General features: G+C 39.9%; 1 protein-coding gene across 3 annotated transcripts in view; it reads right to left on the bottom strand.

The window, feature by feature from the left end:
* Window positions 1-457: 457 nt before the first annotated feature.
* Window positions 458-21243, bottom strand: part of GOLM2 (golgi membrane protein 2) — a 118978-nt gene continuing 98192 nt past the window's right edge. Inside the window, exons 9-11 of one of the 3 annotated variants that reach the window (XR_009867310.1) lie at window positions 10704-10871; window positions 1786-2487; window positions 458-1651 (exon numbers count right to left, since the gene is read on the bottom strand). Coding sequence is in view for 2 of the 3 variants with exons in the window: in XM_062205812.1 (XP_062061796.1) it covers window positions 2417-2487; window positions 10704-10871 (239 nt within the window). In the remaining variant the exon portion in view is untranslated. Of the gene's footprint in view, window positions 2488-10703; window positions 10872-21243 lie in introns of all 3 variants that reach the window. The other 2 variants (XM_062205812.1, XM_062205813.1) reach the window with 2 other exon arrangements.

Below are 21243 nucleotides of genomic sequence, written 5' to 3'. Positions count from 1 at the left end.
CTGAGCAGTGATCTGAACTCACATGACTCTTCCTATCTTGCCCCCTCCATACCTCTTCAGTCTCAATTCTTCCTCCTTGCTAGTTACACTCCAGCCACCTGACTATGTTTCAGCAGAACGTAACCCTTATTATTTGGAACCCTGAAGACCTTGAAACCTTGGAAATTCGCTTTCCAATAGCTCTGACTGCTCCCACGAAACGTAAGCTCCCCAAGAACAGCAACCATCTCTTACACACTTATCTCACCACCTAAAACAACATTGGGCACACACACAATGGGCACTCAATATTTGTTGAATAAACTAACCCTATAGTAAATAGTCCTGGTGTAACAATTTCTACTAGCTAAACTTAAGATGAGTACTAAATTTACTCATATTTTTGCAGTTAAAATGTCACTATTTATATCATGAGTGTGATATGTGCATATGCATCAGAATCAGTGAAACAGTGAAACAAGTTTAATTTTTAATTTATTAGAACCCAGTGAGTGATGATTTCCATCAAATTAACACTAATTCAGGGCAAAAATACATTTAAAAAACCTAAATCTTAAGGCAGAAGTAAAACATTATAAAAACAATATGTCTAATACAGACTGTAGAATGTCAGAATTTTAAAAGATTTACATAGTATTTTATAGCACTAAAATGTTAATACAGTCAGAAATAGTATCAATTGGTCCAAGATTTCTCAGTTTATAAAATGTCTAGGCTGCTAATTGAAGAAATTTTGCTGTGTAAGTAATAGCTACCATACAACCAAGTGATGGTTTTTATGACAAAGGTATTAAGGTAGGTAATTTTCTTGGTTTTCTTTTATAAAGATTTTACAGAATTAAATATCAAGATGTACTACCAGAAGTATTTTTAGATTCATCTCCCCACATTAATACCCAAAAGGTGTACATCCCTTCCTTTTAATTACATTTTAAAAATTCTGTGAATCATCATACCTATTCATTGTAGACCTGACTCTACTGATAACAAAGGCACCAATTGTTTACTTTGATAAGGTGGGAAAAATAGTTTTAGTAAATTAACTGCATCTTTTCCATTAAATAATTCCAAAATAATTTTTTACCTCTGTAAGTCTGAATTTTGACTGCAACCTTAGTACTGGGGGTAGGGGGGTACATTTCATGTTGTTTATAAGCAATTAGCAGTCATCCTTCTGAAAAACAGGGTTAACAACCTTAAATTTCCACATAAGATTAAAACCTTTTATTTTAGGGAAGTGGGATAAGATTTAAAAATAATTTAAATCAGAGAACACGGATTGCCTAGCTTACACATTCTACTGAATAGAGTAAAAAAAAAAAGACAAATGCATTTAAAATAATTTTGTAAGTCTAGCAAAGATGAGTTTGATGGGTTCTTAACATATTAATTACAAACATTCATTTTTGTTACAAACTTTTAAGCTATTTTAATAAAACAGCTGTGGACCTCACTGTACTTTTATTTATCTGCGCATGAATAAAAACCTGTTAAAATTGCTTATTTAGTACTTCTGAAAAAGTCTAGTCAAATAAGATCACTGAAACTACCAGAAAGTCTTTGAAATACTGATTGCAGATTCAGTCAAAGCAGATTTAGCCCCTCTCAGGATCTGGCATTTCAATCATGAATATCTTCACCAACTTGAACTCTGAAAATATAAAAAATTTTAGCCACTGTTGGCCATAGTGAAGCAGTACTGGTATTACTTGAAAAAATAAAAACTGAAAATATATGTCAGTCATGCATTCCACAAGTTCAAAAAGTAAGTAAGGTATAACTCACAAATATCATCATGTCTTTGCAGGTTACTTCAAACTTCCGTCAGGCCCTAGCTGAAAACGTATCTGCCAAAACATATCAGCACTCACGTAAGATAAAAGGATGGGAGGGGATTTTGTACATATGCTGCCCAGTGTTGGGTTTCCAGTTTCCCTTTTTTGTGTAATTATGCTAGGTATAATTCCTTGAAGATCATGAAGTAGGGGATAGACAGAACATCTATTGGGCTAACAATGTATTAGTGTATAAAAAGTTTTCAGCTGCATAACTGTTCTCTGGTTAAGCTATGTGCAACATATAACATGTACAACCATTTTTTTTCCTGCTTGTCTATTTGTGGAAAGAATTATTAGGCTCAATAAAGTGTGAAATATACATTAGTTTGCTTTAAATGCAAAGATTAACTGTTTTTGGCTCAAATATATCATAACCAAAAAGTCTCTGCTTTGATAATACAATAGGAAAATGTTCACATATGTACATGGGTACATTCCTTCATTAAAATTTTCCTTAAATCTATCTCACTGTATCTTTACAACTGATACAACTGATCTTTACAGCAAAAGTAAAAACGATGAAGTAGAAATGATTCCATATTACAGCACTTTAGGTTTTCTGAAGTTTTCTTTAGGACTCAGAGGACATCATTGAAATGTTGCTTTCCATAATCTGCAGGGTCCATTTGAAGCTCTCGTTCTTCATCATCTGGAAGTGAGATAATTATGTATCAAGAATATTATTTTTTTAAATCACGGCAGAAATGCAATTTTAAAATGTTTCAGTTTTTTTCAGCCTTACTGTAGTTTTCTGCTTGTTATTTTACACCTACTGCAAATAGTATTCTGTTTCTTAGTTGCTTGGCTAAAGAGTGACTAAAGATTATTTAATTTTAACAAATCTTTCATACATAGACATACAGGCAGAAGTAGTTAGACACATATAGCTAACAAAACCTTAGGAATCCACAAATATTGAGGAGTTAATCCTTTTGCACAAACATGTTAATTTTATATAGATGAAGATTTAGTCTTTTAAAATAAAGCTTTGGTAAAGATTTTCTGTATACATGTCCAGGCCTTTAAAAACAAGTTTTTCTAATTATAAAAGTAATTCAGGGCCAGCGTTGTGGTACAGCAAGTGAAGCCGCTGCCTGCAGTGCTGGCATCGAGACCTGGCTGCTCCACTTTTGATCCAGCTCTCTGCTGCAGCCTGGGAAAGCAGAAGATGGCCCAAGTCCTTGGGTCCCTGCACCCACGTGGGAGACCTAGAAGAAGCTCCTGGCTCCTAGCTTTGGATCCGTGCAGCTTTGGCCGTTGCAGCCATCTGAGGAGTGAACCAGCAGATAGAAGACCTCTCTCTCTCTCTGCCTCTATGTAACTCTGCCTTCCAAATAAATAAATAAATCTTAAAAAAATAGTAATCTATACTGGTAGTGAAAATTAGAAAATAAATTCACTCACAATCCCACTATTTAATATTTTAGTAAATTTTTTGCTTCCTTGCAAATGGCTTACCCTTGACTTCTTAAATGAAGTATACTAACCAAAATTTAATCTTTTATTTACCACAAAGAAAAAAATTAGATAATATTGTTAGATTGTAAGATCCTCCAAGCCTCTTTGCATGGCTATATTAAATGACTCCAAATAGTACTTTGGAATCTGGCTTACTTGGCTATTAATAGGCTTCTCCAATTCCTTCTTTGCTATCAGCTGTCACTTTGCATTGCTGTCAGTTTATCTGCCAGTACTAACCCTTCTTTTCTAATTTCTGATTCAAACTACAGGTTTTGAAATAAGAATGCTCAAGAGTATTAAAAGTGTTAGAACAATAATTAAAAGTGTTTTAATAAGAGCCTGAGCAGTTCCCTTTTGAATACATAGTTTTTTATGATATTTTTTGGCTTCTCTGTCAACTTAAAAAATAACTTTTCTTACTTTTTGGTTCACGGCTGCTACCATCCAACAGCTTAGTTGTTGGTAGACTGAGGCATTACTACCATAACTGAAAATATGATTTTATATAATTTAAAGAGTTATACATTGGAATTAAAATTTATAATTTCTTTTTTTTTTTTTTTTTGACAGAGTGGACAGTGAGAGAGAGAGACAGAGAGAAAGGTCTTCCTTTGCCGTTGGTTCACCCTCCAATGGCCGCAGCGGTAGGCGCGCTGCGGCCGGCGCACCGCACTGATCTGATGGCAGGAGCCAGGTGCTTCTCCTGGTCTCCCATGGGGTGCAGGGCCCAGGTACTTGGGCCATCCTCCACTGCACTCCCTGGCCACAGCAGAGAGCTGGCCTGGAAGAGGGGCAACCGGGACAGGATCGGTGCCCCGACCGGGACTAGAACCCGGAGTGCCGGCGCCGCAAGGCGGAGGATTAGCCTATTGAGCCGCGGCGCCGGCCTTAAAATTTATAATTTCATTGTAGCTTTCTTAAATCTGTTAGGCTAGGTTTGATGATTTTTTTTACTCTAAAATTTTACTCTTTCAAAAATTCCAAACAAACCAACTTTCATACTCCTTTTAATAACTTTCCTGCTAAACTAACAGAAATTCTCATTTAGAATTGTAGGCAACCATTCTGCACCATATATTATTTTATTTATTTTAAAATATATTTTATTTCTTTAATTTTTTTGAGAGGAAGACAGAGTGAGAGTTCATGTACTTCCATCCTCTGGTTCACTTTCCAAATACCTGCAAGTGTTGGGCAGGCCAAAGCCAAGAGTCAGGAACCCAATCCAGGTCTCCCACTTGGGTGACAGTAACTCAGTTATTTGGGCCATCACTGCTGCTTCCCAGCATCTGCATTAGTAAGAAGCTGGAGTCCGGAATCAGGGCCCGGTATCAAATCCAGCTACTCAGGCTGTGGGACACAGATGTCTTAGCCACTAAGCTAAACACCTGTCCCTGCACCATATTCTTAATAAACTGAATCTTTACTCACATAATCTGCTATGGATGATAACCCCAAATCCATTATGTGTACAGGTTGGAACTAGATCCATATTCACACCTTGTATTTTGTAAACACATTAATCAATTTATCAAAGAATTCTCTGTGCTTCAGAGAAAAATAAAAACAATGACCTTATCTTTGATTTTTTTTTTTTTTCTATAAGGTCTTCCTTTTTGCCACTGGTTCACCCTCCAATGGCCGCTGCGGCTGACGCACCCCGCTGATCTGAAGCCAGGAGCCAGGCGCCCCTCCCGGTCTCCCATGCGGGTGCAGGGTCCAAGGACCCGGGCCATCCTCCACTGCCCTCCCCGGGCCACAGCAGAGAGCTGGACTGGAAGAGGGGCAACCGGGACAGAATCCGGCACCCCAACCGGGACCAGAAACCGGTGTGCCGGCGCCGGAAGGTGGAGGACCAGCCTGTCAAGCCACAGCGCCGGCCCCTTATCTTTGATTTTTAAAGGGAATATAACCACTGTCACCTCTCCAGAAAGCTTTTCTTAAGATCCAAGCTATGGGACCTCATCTTATGGCTACGAACACATCTTTTAGGACTTGAGTAATTAAATGAAAACTTAATCACAATGGGGTAATGGAAATTTTCTATAAATTTAACTAGAAAATTATTTGAAAATAAAAAAATGTTGCTAGTTTTTAGAATTTTTAAATAAATAAATTTAAGGAGAAAATAAGAGCAAAGTTCTAGGAATAGAAAAACTCTACAGACTGGTGCTGTGGCACAGTGGGTTATGCTGTCACCTGGGACACTAGCATTCCATACCAGAGCATCTAGTACAAGTCTCAGATACTCTGCTTCTGATCCAGCTCCTTGCTGATGTACCTGAGAGGGAAACTTATGATTGCCCAAGTGCTTGGGCCCCTGCCATCCATGTAGAAGACTTGGATGGAGTTCCTGGCTCCTGGATTCTGTCTGGTCCAGCCATGGCTGTGCAACCAACTGGAATATGAGCCAGCAGATGGAATATATCTTTACCTCTGCCTTCACCTCCATCACTCTGCCTTTCAAATAAATAAAAACTTCAATCTTGGCTCTAGTACTTAACAGATCTGATGTAGTTCCTGAACTTCTTTGGAATTTCTCATTATTTTCTCAGTAGAAAAGAGATAGCTGGTTTTCCTTTCTCATAATAAAATGATATATATGAAGGTAGTCTTTACTTGCAAAGTCCTCAATACATGTAAGGAGGCTTTTGTGGTTTTATCAATTTGTGAGCTTTAATAAAATTTTAATATGGTACCTTAACATTGTTTTTAGAATTTCATAGGACTTTTAGAATATTGCATTGTGCTATCATATACATTAACTTAAGCCCATTTTCAGTGTAGCTATTCTACTCAAAATTCAAATTTCTGCCAATAATCTCTTTGTACTTTTTTGTTAAATGTTACCAACCAAATATGATATAAAATAAGATAATCCCCAGATACAATTATATGGACCAGTATTTCAGTTAATTTTATAAAGCAACAAAATCCGTAAATGGCAAAATGACCGTTAAAGGAAGTCAAATTATAAAGACACTCATTGTTAAATAATTCCTATATTCTTTCTGAAGTCAAGAAAAGATGACCTCCATGAATAAACTGTTACCAACCAAGAATTTGGGGCAACAAACCAGTAAGGTCCACTAGAAAATAAAAATCAATCTATAGGCCAAAGTATAACTATCCTCCAAAGTGTATAACCCAGAGAAAAAATTCTAGATTTTCTTTTACATTCTAAAAATTATTTTATTCAACAAACCCTTATGTGGTACTTACAGTGTTAAAGACATGTTCAACGTATTGAATAAATGTTAAGTCATTTAATCTATACAACAACTGAGGCAGATAACCTTATTTATTCCTATTTATACTTGTGGAAATTAAGGCATAGAAGCTACTTAATTCACAAGCTCATAGAGCTAGGAAGTGATGGGGTTAGGCTTCAAATCTATAGTCTGACTTCAGAACACAGATACTTAAACACTATGCTAAGCTTCCTTCCATAGTTAGTAACATGTATGCATTTCATCTTCTATTAAACAAGTTTGGAACTTGTATGGGATTAAAGAGAAGATTAAAAGGAATTTGGAAATGTCAATCTCCTTATTATAATAAAGAATCAGCCAAAAAATACATTATCCATCAGATGCATAGTCTTTCCAGAGTTAATTTTTTTTAAAGATTTATTTATTTATTTGAAAGTCAGAGTTACACAGAGAAAGGAGAGGCAGAGAGACAGAGGTTTTCCATCCACTAGTTCACTCCCCAATTGGCCACAATCGGAGCTGCGCCGATCCAAAGCCAGGAGCTAGGAGTTTCCTCCGGGTCTTCCCACACAGATGCAGGGGCCCAAGGACTTGAAACATCTTCCACTGCTTTCTCAGGCCATAGCAGAGAACTGGGTCGGAAGTGGAGTAGCCAGGACTTGAACCAGCGCCCATATGGGATGCCAGCCCTGCAGACGGAGGCTTTACCCACTACGTCACAGCACCGACCCAATCCAGAGTTAATCTTTTCAAAATTTTCATGCCAAATGTAAATCAAAAAATATACTATCCATCAAATGTGTAGTCTTCCCAGAGTTAATCTTTTCAAAATTGTTATGTCAAATGTAAATAAATTATTACCTTTAGGATCCCTCAGAAAACCAGGAATAAGAAATATAACTAAACCATGATTGTTAACAGGGGAAAAAATAGGTCTCAATTAATTGTACAAGAAAACACTCTTCAAGTTATGTTGACCGCAGTGATCAATATGTTATGAATAGGAACCACTGTGATAAGGCCAGAATCCTTCAACTCCCTACTGGCAGAGAGGCTCCCAAAGATGCTTTCAAATCTAGATTTTTGAGACAAAGCTAGGGTGTACTTAGGTGAAGCCAGAAGCTTATCCTGCTGCTGGAATCTCTAATCCTAGGAATCTATTCTCTTGAGGAAAAAACTACTACTACCAGAAAGAGAAGAGCTCCTGCCAGTAGAATCTTAACAGTGCCTCTGAAAGGCATGCTTTATTTTTTACATCAATGGCTACAAAGTCGCAGGTTTGAGAATAGATGTGTTTCAGGCATCCAGAAATCAGAAATACATTTTCCCAGAATATTTGTGTGATTTCACACAAAACAGTGGTTCCTCTGTGAATGTGGACAAAGAATTTTCAAACCAAGAAAGACCATCTATTCTAGTTCTACATCTCACATGCAGATGAAGAAATTGTGGCCCAGAGAGTTTAAGTAACTTGAAAAGCAACACACAGCCTGACCCTTGACTCCCTGCCTAATGTTATTAATACTCTTTTATTAACTACTTTGGCTATAAGCACAATCCAGTCTGAGAACCCAGCTATTCCTTCTACTTTGGCACAATGAAGAAATGCTTTTAAATTCCTCATTTTCTGATTTAGTAATAAGCAAATGGAATTCAATTTGCTGATAGAATAGGGAATAGCCATAATATTCCTCTCCATTTTTTGGACAGTTAGTACTATATCTAAAGGATTCCTGAAAATATGTTTAAAATGATTTAGGTCTCTTCAGTATTCCTTTTCAGTCAGCTCACCCAAACTTACCCCTTTTTATTTGCTGAAGCTGATGTTCTTGCATCTTTCTGTTTTCTATGATAAGCAAGTCCCCTTTATAGCTGCTCTATCCCCCTGCCACTATGATCAAGTGAATCCCAGAATGGGACAAGAAACATTAAATGTTAACGCCATCCCAACCCCTAGTAAGATTCACTTTTTTTTTTTTTTTTTGACAGGCAGAGTGGACAGTGAGAGAGAGAGAGACAGAAAGGTCTTTCTTTTGCCGTTGGTTCACCCTCCAATGGCTGCCACGTCCAGCGCACCGCGCTGATCCAAAGGCAGGAGCCAGGTGCTTCTCCTGGTCTCCCATGCGGGTGCAGGGCCCAAGCACTTGGGCCATCCTCCACTGCACTCCCGGGCCACAGCAGAGAGCTGGACTGGAAGAGGAGCAACCAGGACAGGATCGGTACCCCGACCAGGACTAGAACCTGGTGTGCCGGCGCCGCTAGGCGGAGGATTAGCCTGTTGAGCCAGGGCACTGGCCAAGATTCACTTTTAAATGAAACCTCCAAATTTAACAATCCTCTCCCTGTTCTTTGAGGATATCATCTTACATAATTTCCTTTTATTCGTTAGAATCAATGAATTTATTTTCTATGAAAAGAAATGCACAGCAGAATGAGGGTACTGGGGATCTGAAATGGAACATGACAATGAGAACCAGGGTTAGGGAAGGAAAAGGGTAGAAGAAAGAGAGAAAAGGCAGTAGAAGTAAATTTATCTACTCTGGACAAAAAGGATAAATATATCAAACAGTTTTTGTGATAAAGTCATCAACTTTAACACAGACAAAAATTTAAGAAACAATTGTCAGTAATAGTTGAAATTAAACGTTCTAATGAAAACTTCAAAGTTACCCAATGAAGTAATAGAAGTTATAGACTCACAGTGCAAACTAAGCAAGGTTATAAGACCAGAAATTAATGGGTTATTACCATAGTCACAGTTACACAAATAAAAGCTCAATGAGGAAAGCATAAAGTTATCAGTTAATGACATTTATTGAGGGCCACATGTGCAAAGTATTGTGGCTGGTAGGCAAGAAGGCAGAAAAGGAAAAGATTCAAACAAAACAGAAGGCAAAGTAAATGAATCCCTGCCCTCCAAGAGCTTACAATCTAATTGGTGATACAATATCCATGCATTTTGAAAAATCCTTAAAATGTTATAAATAATTGCAAATAAATATAATCCACAAATCACAAAAGCAATGAGAAGAGACAGTTAAAGTTTATGAAAACAATTAAGATTATAGAAAAAGCAAGCATCATTTACTCAATTTTACCAAAAAGTATTTGAGAAATTCTCATTGATATACAACTTAATACTAACTAGTCTGTCCTCTATCCTCCAATATCTGTATTTTTCCAAAACTAGAATGCACTATCAAAACAATATTGAGATGGAAGTCAGTTTCTAGTTTCCCTTTATCAACCAACTGTATAGAATTTTAGGACAACTATATTTTCTTCTGGGTTTAATAAAAACAATTATTCATATAAACCTAAAGAAAAATGTAACTACTTTGAAAAGAACTACAGAAGAAATCTAAACAAGTTACAGTGAGAAAAAAAAAAACTCATGCATATTATAAAACAGTAACATATCACACCCTAAGGTCATACCCAACTTTTACAGAAAAGAGAAAAAGTTCTACAAATACTATTAAACAAAAAAAGCAGGCAGAAACAGACCTAAAATCTTGCAATGAAGCAACACACACTGACATGCATGCATGGGTGGGGCTGCATGCACACACGTAGATTCTGAACCTTCACTAAGTTAAAAGCTCAGAAGTAACACAGTTGACAGGAAAATATGTTGAATCTGTGTATTACACATATAAAGACAAATCTTCACAAACTAAGTATTTAATATAAATGCTAAGTCAGAAAAATTTCAAAACAGCCTTCCTATGCTGTATCAGTGGTAAAATTACCTTATCCAAATTAGAGAAGAGGCCATCTGTGGCCTTTTTTTTTTTTTTTTTTTAAATAACAAAAGGGATACCTAGGCTTGGAATAACGAAAACATTTCAGATGAGAAATTAGAAAAAAATTATTTTCTGGGAACATCTGCCTTAGGTAAAATCTATAGTCATTTTAAACAAATTAATTCTATAATTTCTGAGGATTCTGAGTTTCAAATTACAACTCTTCAGTAATACACATAACTAAAAATGAAAATTTATTGACAGATCTACAAATACTACTATCATATAATAATTTGCAATACAACTGAAAAACTGCACAGAATCTCTTCCTATTTATATTAAGACTTACTGCTACTATTAAGTGGGGGAAAGTCTACACAAATTCAACCAAAAAACTTAAGAGGTGGGTTTCACGGTCACAGCATGGATGCCAGGCCCACGCTCACCTTGGACGTCTTCCTCTCCACCATCACCATCTTCTTCCTCATTGTAAGCCAGCTCAGCCTGCTTGTCTGCCTCATACTCACCTACGTTACCATCATCCCCATTATAATCCGCCAGTTTAGAGCCATGCTGCGGATCAACAGGGGATTCATTCTCATCAAAGAATCGGCCTGTGAAGTAGGTAGAGGATTAATTCAAGAGTAAAGAGAAGAAAAGAAGGGACCTAAACTGAAGGCAGACCAGAAAGTAGACAAGTGAAACCTGGCAACTTTCAAGGTACTAGTTATAAAAAAGGATACGTTTCATGAAGGTTATTCAAGACATAAGTAAATAGGAGTGAAGACTCTGAGAATAACTTTTACTTATTTAAGAACTTCTCTTTTGTGTTAATTTTAGTACTTTCTACTTCAGATTTGAATGTTTTCTTAAAGAAAGGGGCACCATATTCAGGGTTGTTTTCCTACCAACCAATGACTTTTCTAATATAAATAATTGTCTAATATAACACTTTAGGACAAGAATAAATCATTTTATTAACCAGATAATATACATATTTGAAATTTGCTATCATTTATTATTTTATGAAATATCACTTTCCACACATAATTTTTAAAATGTTTTAAAAAATAAATGAGTAGTACACAGGCTAATTTCTTCTTATATACTAAGACAATGAACACACTTAACAGCTCCTTCAGTAATACTGATTCCCTACAGTCATGGATTTCTAAGGACAGATGACAAAGAGTAAGAATCAGAATCCCTAGTGGTGTGTGCTTTGAAAAAAACATCCCACATAATTCTGGCTTATCTCTTCCCATTCCTTAAACTAGATTAAAAAAAAAAAAGTCAAAGCTTAATAAAGTTGACCTAGGGGCTGGCATTGTGGCACAACTGGTTAAATTGCCACTTGCAAATACCAGTATAGTCTACTTCCCATCCAGCTTCCTGAAAATGTATCTGGGAAGGCAGAGGAGGATGGCTTAAACATCCAGGCCTCTGCTACCCATGTGGGAGACCAGGCTGGAGTTCCAGGCTCCTGGTTGCAGCCTTGTCCAGATTTGACTGTTACAGTCATTTGGGGAGTGAACTAGTGGATGGAAGATCTCTGTCTTCCCCCACCCCTTACCTCCTTTTGCTCTGCCTTTCTAGTAAATACATAAATGTTTAGAAAAAGAAAATTACGTTGACCTACATGAAGTCCTCATTTTGAACATATTCATAACAAGTAAATCAAGAACAACAGACATTAATACCTACTATAGAAAGCTATTCAATAACCACACATTGAAAATAAAAGTTAGGCAATAAGACCTGATTCATGAAAGTAAGTAAAACTCTCTTTTGTCATTAAATTTAAATGCCATAAAACTTTTATTCTAACTCCTCAAATATGAGTAAAATTAACTTATGAAGATGTAATAATCTAAAACTTAAAAATTTACCTTCTATGGCTGGCATTGTGGCATAATGGGTAAAACTACCACCTGTGATGTTGGCATCCCATAAAGGTTTGGGTTCAAGTCCCAACTGCTCCACTTCTGATCCAGCTCCCTGCTAATGTGCCTGGGAAAGCAGCAAACAATAGCCCAAGTCCTTGACCCCTGCCACCCAAGGGGGAGCCCAGAAGTTGTTCCTGGCTCCTGGCTTCAGATCAACTGTTGCAGCTATCTGGGGAGTAGACCAGTGGATAGAAGATCTCTCTCTCTCTCTCTCTCTCTCTCTCTCTCTGTCTTTCCTTTTCTGTAAAAAACTCTACCTTTCAAATAAGTAAAAAAATCTTTTAAAATTTTTTGCCTTTTGTGATAGGTCTAAAATTTTTGAAGTATGTTTCAAAAACTTACACTGCATAGAGACAGTAAAAAATAGCTTCATTTGCTGGAAAGAGTGGTTAAGTACAAATGAAAAGAATTATGGAGGTTCTGGTCAATTCTATAGATGCTCAATATACCACCAAGCCACTACAATTCTTATTGCTGGGTAAACAGTAAATCAGGACAATAGTTAAAGAACAAATTACACTTATATAGGCTTTCAAAAAGATCTATTTAGGGGCTGGTGCTGTGCTACAGGGGGTTAAGCTGCCATCTGCAGTGCCAGCATCCCAAATGGACACTGGATTCCGGCCCCAGCTGCTCCACTCTGGTCCAGCTCTCTGCTAATGTACTTGGGAGAGCAGCAGAGGATGGCCCAAGTACTTGAGCCCCTGCACCCATATGAGAGACCTGGATGAAGCTCCTGGCTCCTGACATTGGCCTGGCCCAGCTCTGGTTCTTGCAGCCATTTGAGGGGTAAAGCAGCAGATGGAAGCACTCTCTTCTCTCTCCCCCTCTTACTGTGGCTCTCACTTTCAAATGAATAAATAAAAAAATATTTTTTTAAAATTATGTATTTGAAAGGCAGAGTTAGAGACACAGAGATCAATCTTCTACCTGCTGGTTCACTTCCCAAATGGGCATAATGGCAAGGGTTGGTCAGCAAAAGCCAGGAACAAGGAGCTTCACCCAGTTCTCTTATGTGGATGGAGGGTACCAAGCACTTGGGTCATTCTCTACTGCTTTTCCATTAGCAGGAGCTGCATCAGACGCAGAGCAACAAGGACTCGATCTGGTGCCCATATGGGATGCTAGCATCACAGGTAGTAGCTTAACCTGCTGTGCCACAATGTCAACCCCTATATAGGCTTTTAAAGAGGGAGGGTATAGGGCAAAAGAAGACTGAAGTAACTTGAGCTAATAAAAACAATGAATTCAACTCAAATTCAAAATAAGGTTAGGGTTTGTACTATAAATAAATAAATGGAAAAGTTAGCCAAATACACTTAAAGAAAAGAAATGGATATCAGAGGAGATGAGGAGCCAAGCTATTTGACTGTTGCAGTCATTGGGGAGTGAACTAATGGATGGGAGATCTCTGTTTTTCCCCCCACCCCTTACCTCCTTTTGCTCTGCCTTTCTAGTAAATACATAAATAAATGTTTAGAAAAAGAAAATTAAGTTGACCTACATGAAGTCCTCATTTTGAAAATATTCACAGCCAGTAAATCTTGTTATGAATATATTGTGAACATTATGAACATATTCATAACAAGTAAAAACACTGTCTCTTGATTATAGTAACATAAAACAACCATTTTCATGACTCTAAAATTTAAAAAAGAAAAATCAGAGATTCACCAATCTATTTGAAAGGCAGTGACGGCCGGCGCCGAGGCTTAACAGGCTAATCCTCCGCCTTGAGGCACCGGCACACCGGGTTCTAGTCCCGGTCAGGGCGCCAGATTCTATGCCGGTTGCCCCTCTTCCAGGCCAGCTCTCTGCTATGGCCCAGGAAGGCAGTGGAGGATGGCCCAAGTCCTTGGGCCCTGCACCCGCATGGGAGACCAAGAGAAGCACCTGGCTCCAGGCTTCGGATCAGCGCGATGCGCCGGCCGCAGCAGCCATTGGAGGGTGAACCAACGGCAAAAAGGAAGACCTTTCTCTCTGTCTCTCTCTCTCTCACTATCCACTCTGCCTGTTAAAAAAAAAAAAAAAAAAAAAGGCACTGACACACACACACAGGGGGCAAGAGATCTCCCATCTGCCAGTTCACTCTACAAATGGCCCTAACAGCCAGGGCTGGGCTGGGCCAAAGCCAGGGGGTCTATCCTGATACAGGTGGCAGGAACCTAAGCACTTGAGCTACCATCTGCACACAAGAAGGGAGCTAGATCAGAAGCAGAGAAGCCAGGACTCAATCTGGCACTCTGATAGGGAATGAGGATGTCCCAACGAGGATGAGGTGGCTCAACTGGCTGTACCACAATGCCTGCCTTTTTCAAAAATTTTGAAGATTTATTTATTTACGTGAAAGGCAGAGGTGGGGACCAGTGTTGTGGCATAGCACATAAAGCAGACCACCTGCAATGCTGGCATCCCATTTGGGGATGGGGTTTGAGCTTCCTATCCAGCTCCCTGCTGAAGGCCTGGGAAAAGCAGCAGAACATGGCCTGAGTGCTTGGGTCCCTGCTACCGACTTGGGAGACCTGAGAAAAGCTCCTGGTTTCAGTCTGGCCCAGCCCTGGCTGTGGCAACCATCTGGGGAGTGAATCAGTGGATGGAAGATTTCTCTCTGCCTCTCCTCCTCTCTCTGTGACTCTTTCAAATGAATAAAATGAATATATAAATCTTAAAATAGAAAGAAAGAAAGAAAGAGAGAGAGAGAAAGGGAGAAAGGGAGGGAGGGAGGGAAAGAAAGAAACAAAGAAACAAAGAAAGAGAGAAGAGAAGAGAAGAGAAGAGAAGAGAAGAGAAGAGAAGAGAAGAGAAAAGGAGAGATCAATCCTCCACCAGCAGGTTTACTCCCAAATGCCTACAACAGCCAGGACTGTTTCAGGCTGAAGCCAGAAGCTAGGAATCATCTTCTACTGCCTTTCAGTGCACATTAGCAAGAAGTTAGATGGGAAGTGAAAGAGGCAAGACTTGAATTAGCAGTACAGTATTCCTAAAGTTGTATCTATGAAAAAATGCAGTCATTAAATAAAAACTTAAATTAAAAAAAAAAGAAAGAAATAGCAGTACAGTATGGGATGCCAACAGCACAGACAGCAGGTTAATCTGTAGAGCCACAATGCCCATTCCTTGATGTTATTACATTTTTTTCTGGTGATAAAATAAAATGATGCCAATATAAGCAGGAAAATAGGAAATTTATAGATATCTGTATTTTCTTTTCCTAATATGCAATATTCATTTGTGGACAAAACAGCTGGTGCAGTTAAATAATCTTTATGTAATGTAAAACTGCTGCTTTAAACATATAAACACTTAAGTATAGTAGTTACCAGTGAGTTTTTGAAGTACATTATTTCTTTCAGCAGCCTTTTCCATTTTTATCAGTTACAAAATACAGACAACTATAATTTATTAATATTATCAGATATGGTTAATTAATTAAAGAAATGGTCCACTTATAACTTTTGTAATATTCCAACAGAATAAATTTTTTTAAAAATTTATTTTATTTATTTGAAAGACAGAGTTACAGAGAGAAGTAGAGACAGAGAAAGAGGTCTTCCATCCACTGGTTCACTCCCCAGATGGCTACAATGGCCGGAGCTGCACTGATCCAAAACCAGGAGCCAGGAGCTTCTTTGGGTCTCCACACGGGTGCAGGGGCCCAAGCACTTGGGCCATCTTCTACTTCTATCCCAGGCTATAGCAAAGAGCTGGATCAGAAGAGGAGCAGCTGGGACTAGAATTGGTGCCCATATGGGATACCATTGTTTCAGGCCAGGGCTTTAACCTGCTGCACCACAGTGCTGGCCCCCCAACAGAAAAATTTTTTAAAGATTTATTTTGTTAATTTTATTTATTTATTTGAAAGGCAGAGTGACAGAGAGAAGATGGAGAGCAAGAAGGCAGGAGGAAGGGAGAGGGCGAGAGAGAGAAAAACACTGATTGGTCTTCCATCTGTTCACTAGCTCCCCAAATGGTTCCAAAGGCATGGGCTGAGTCGAGCTGAAGCCAGCAGCCAGAAACTCCATCTGGGTCTCCCATATGCTTGCAGTGGCCCACCTACGTGGGCTATCAGGGCCATCATTTGCTGCTTCCCAGGACACATTAGCAGGAAATTCGATCGGAAGCAGAGTAGGTGGGACTCAAACTGGTACACTTATATATGGTGCTGGCATTGCAAGCAGCAGCTTAACCTGCTGTATCCTGTTGACAGCTACACAAAAGAGAACAATCTAAAGTTTCTTTTCTTAAAGTCAATTGGCTGGGGCTGGCACTGCAGTGCAGTCAGTTAACCCTCTGCCTGTGATGGCAGCATCCCTTATGGGCGCTGGTTCTAGTGCCGGTTGCTCTACTTCCAATCCAGCTCTCTGCTGTGGCCTGGGAAAGCAGTAGAAGATGGCCCACCTGGTCCTCTTCATCCACATGGGAGACCCGGAAGAAGTGCCTATCTCCTGGCTTTGGATTGACTCAGCTCTGGCCATTGCAGCCCTCTGGGGAGTCAACCAATGGATGGAAGATCTTTCTCTCCGTATCTTCCTCTCACTGTCTGTAACTCTACCTCTCAAGTAAATAAAATAAAACCTTAAAAAAAAAAAAAAGTTGACTAATGATCTGAATAGCCTGAATTCAGTCATAAAGTTGTTTTTTTTTTAAATATTTATTTATTTATTTGAAAGTCAGAATTACACAGAGAGAGAAGAGGTAGAGAGAGAGAGAGAGAGATCTTCTGTCCAATGGTTCACTTCCCAATTGGCTACAATGGCTGGAGCTGCACTGATCCAAAGTCAGGAGCCAGGAGTTTCTTCTTGGTCTCTTGTGTGGGTGCAGGAGCCCAAGGACTCAGGCCATCTTCCACTGCTTTCCCAGGCCGTAGCAGAGAGCTGGATCGGAAGAGGAGCAGCTGAGACTAAAACCTGTGACCATATGGGATGCCGGTGCTTCAGGCCAGGGTGTTAACCCACTGCCGGCCCCATAAAGTTTAATATTATAATTACAATGGCCCACGCCATGGCTCACTTGGCTAATCCTCCACCTGCGGCACCAGCACCCCAGGTTCTAGTCCCAGTTGGGGCACCGGATTCTGTCCTAGTTGCTCCTCTTCCAATCCAGCTCTCTGCTGTGGCCTGGGAAGGCAGTGGAGGATGGCCCAAGTGCTTGGGCCCTGCACCCGCATGGGAGACCAGGAGGAAGCATGTGGCTCCTGGCTTTGGATCGGCGCAGCGCGCCTGCCGTAGCAGCCACTTGGGGAGTGAACCAACGGAAGAGGTCTTCCATCCTCTGTTTCTCTCTCTCACTGTCTAACTCTGCCTAGCCCAAAAAACAACAAAAAACAAAAACAAAAACAAAAAAATTATAATTACAATGACAGAGCTAATAAAAATTAACAACAAGAATGAATGACCAATCAACTGGCTTTTGTTAAATAGTAATCTGTGCTACTTCATACATAGAATTGTCTCATCTGTAGAAGCTAACCTTTAATTTCATATTTCTAAAACTCTCATAGACAATAAGAGAAGAAAAAGAGCAGTACTAACTACATAAAGTTGCCAATCAAGTTGGGGAGATCAAACTTCAGATTAAATAATAAATGAATATGATCATGTGGATAAAAATGTATAATGCTGATCAATGTAACAGACTACTAAAGTATACAGTTGCCAGGCAACATACCAACATAGGTTAGAGTCAGAAGCAAAGGTTTCAAAAAGGAGGCAAACATATTTGACTATGACAGAGGGAAAGAAAGAAGCATTTAAAGAACAGAGAAGAATAAAGGGTATTAAGAAGATAATAGGGCCGGTGCCGTGGCTTAACAGGCTAATCCTCCGCCTTGCGGCACCGGCACACCGGGTTCTAGTCCCGGTTGGGGTGCCGGATTCTATCCCGGTTGCCCCTCTTCCAGGCCAGCTCTCTGCTATGGCCCGGGAAGGCAGTGGAGGATGGCCCAAGTGCTTGGGCCCTGCACCCCATGGGAGACCAGGAGAAGCACCTGGCTCCTGGCTTCGGATCAGCGCGATGCGCCGGCCGCAGCGGCCATTGGAGGGTGAACCAACAGCAAAAAGGAAGACCTTTCTCTCTGTCTCTCTCACTATCTACTCTGCCTGTCCAAAAAAAAAAAAAAAAAAAATTAGATAATAGAGGGCGCCAGTTTGAGACCCAGCTGCTCTACTTCCGATCCAACTCTCTGCTATGGCCTGAGAAAACAGTGAAAAATGGCTCAAATCCTGGGCCCCTGCACCCGCGTGGGAGACTCAGAAAAAGCTCTTGGCTCCTGGCTTTGGATCGGCATAGCTTCGGCCATTGTGGCCAATTAGGGAATGAACCAGCAGATGGAAGACCTCTCTCTCTCTCTCTCTGCTTTTCCTTCTCAGTGTAACTCTGACTTTGAAATAAAATAAATAAATCTTGAAAGAAAACAAAAAGAAGACAGTAGAAACTTACATGACCGGATTTATATTAGAAGTTAGAAAATTTGGACAAGCAAATTAGAGATAACTATGGAAGATCTTTCAAGTTAGAGATTTTTAAAAGGCTTCCTAAGTCCAGTTCATAAAGTCTTTGCTTGAATCAAATCACAAAGTACATGAAAGTTATCTACAATGCTCTTTTTAAAAATTTATTTATTTGAAAGGCATAGAGGGAAGAGAGAGAGAGAGATCAATCTTCCATATGATAGTTCACTCCTCAAATGGCCTCAAAAGCCAGGGCTGAACCAGGCCACAGCCAGGAGTCTGGAACTCCACCTGAGTCTCCCAAATGAGTGCAGGGGTCCAAGAACTCGGGTCATCTACTACTTTCTCAGGCTCATTAGCAGGGAGATGGAATGGAAGTGAAGCAGCTGGGACTCAAACCAGTACTCATAAGGGATGCTGGCATCACAGATGGCAGTCCAAACTGCTGGGCCACAAAGCAGGCCCCCAACAATAACTCCTTTATAATACTCTTTTATGGATCTATCCAGCAAAGACTCACTGACATGATAGGTACTGTGCTAGACATTGTGATACAAAAATAAGGTTACTATTTCCACCTGCTATTCAGTATAGTAGAAGACAAAGATGCATAAAAATAATTATAGGCTGGCGCCGTGGTTTAACAGGCTAATCCTCCACCTTGCGGCGCTGGCACACCGGGTTCTAGTCCCGGTTGGGGTGCCTCTCTTCCAGGCCAGCTCTCTGCTATGGCCCAGGAAGGCAGTGGAGGATGGCCCAAGTCCTTAGGCCCTGCACCTGCATGGGAGACCAGGAGAAGCACCTGGCTCCTGGCTTCGGATCAGCGTGATGCGCCGGCCGCAGCAGCCATTGGAGGGTTAACCAAAGGCAAAAAGGAAGACCTTTCTCTCTGTCTCTCTCTCTCTCACTATCCACTCTGCCTGTCAAAAAAAAAATAGAAAGAGATGTTATTTATGCTAAACAGCACAATGAACTAGAAAGTGATATCTGAACATGGAACCTTTGTTATAGTCAGTTTCAGTGTGACACAGAGTGACTCTAAAGTTAATGTAAGAGGCAATAAACAGTTGTCATAATTTCTTTTACACTCCTTGAAACAGAAATCCCATCTGCTTTATCCAGTAACTAGTCAAGTAAGAAGCTGTGAAAACTCAGACCAGGAAGACAGAAGAAAGGTTAGGAATGGGTCAATCAATGACAAACTGAATATATAGCATAATGGAATGGAAAGAGTCAAAGAATGACCTTAGAATAGTAGCCTGGAATAAAAAAATAATGGTAGTAACACCTAAAACAGGACAATTGAAAAAGCATGGGAAAACCAATGTTGCTTCTTTTTTTTTTTTTTTTTTTTTTTTTTTTGGACAGGGAGAGTCAGAGAGAGAGAGAAAGATCTTCCTTCCGCTGGTTCACCCCCCAAATGGCCACTACGGCAGGTGCACTGCGCCAATCCGAAGCCAGGAGCCACATGCTTCCTCCTGGTCTCCCATGCGGGTGCAGGGCCCAAGCACTTGGGCCATCCTCCACTGCCTTCCCGGGCCACAGCAGAGAGCTGGACTGGAAGAGAAGCAACTGGGACAGAATCTGGCGCCCCAACTGGGACTAGAACCTGGGGTGCCGGCACCACAGGTGGAGGATTAGCCAAGTGAGCCACGGTGCCTGCCCCAATGTTGCTTTAGATATACTGAGATATATTACACTAAGATATTCAAATGAAAATGTCTTCACAGACGCATGGAAATATAGATCTGGATGCTAAGTGTGAAGTGAGGGCTAGACATGTAGATTTAAAACACATACTTCAAGATCACAAGCTAAACTATGAATGGACAATTTAGGAAATAAAAATATACAGAAAACAGTTCTAAGTCAAAGGAGTGATCTTGGTGAATAACTATTTAGGAAGGGTAGAAATAAGTAATGAGGATACAATTATCACATGATGGAATAAATCTGTGTTTTGACAAGGATTAAGTAGTAGACTTCATCACTAAATTATTTCACCTATTTGATACCCTTTAATTCAACTTTGTCCTTCAGGAACCACAATGTTAAAGTTATGCCCAACTAGGGGAGTAACACAAGTATAGAGTTATATTTAGTTTGTAACCCCAGATTTCCTTACATTGTAGCAAAATTAAACTGTGCAACTAAACATTACATTCACTCTTGCAACTTGCTGAAAATGACTGACATATACTCCATCAGCAATAAGATAACTTCATCCCAACTGCTTAAACATGAGAACACAGAGAAAGAAGCAACATATCAAATCACTATTGAAAGTATTTTGAATCCTATCAATATACAATACAGATCCTGGAAAGCTTACTTTAAAAGGCGACTTCTGGCCGGCGCCGTGGCTCAACAGGCTAATCCTCCGCCTTGTGGCACCGGCACACCGGGTTCTAGTCCCGGTCGGGGCACCGATCCTGTCCCGGTTGCCCCTCTTCCAGGCCAGCTCTCTGCTGTGGCCAGGGAGTGCAGTGGAGGATGGCCCAAGTGCTTGGACTCTGCACCCCATGGGAGACCAGGAGAAGCACCTCACTCCTGCCATTGGATCAGCGAGATGCGCTGGCTGCAGCAGCCAT

Source organism: Lepus europaeus, chromosome 11 (genome assembly GCF_033115175.1).
Source record: "Lepus europaeus isolate LE1 chromosome 11, mLepTim1.pri, whole genome shotgun sequence".
In the NCBI taxonomy this organism is placed as follows: Eukaryota; Metazoa; Chordata; class Mammalia; order Lagomorpha; family Leporidae; genus Lepus; species Lepus europaeus.
This window is presented reverse-complemented; position numbering and strand designations above follow the sequence as displayed.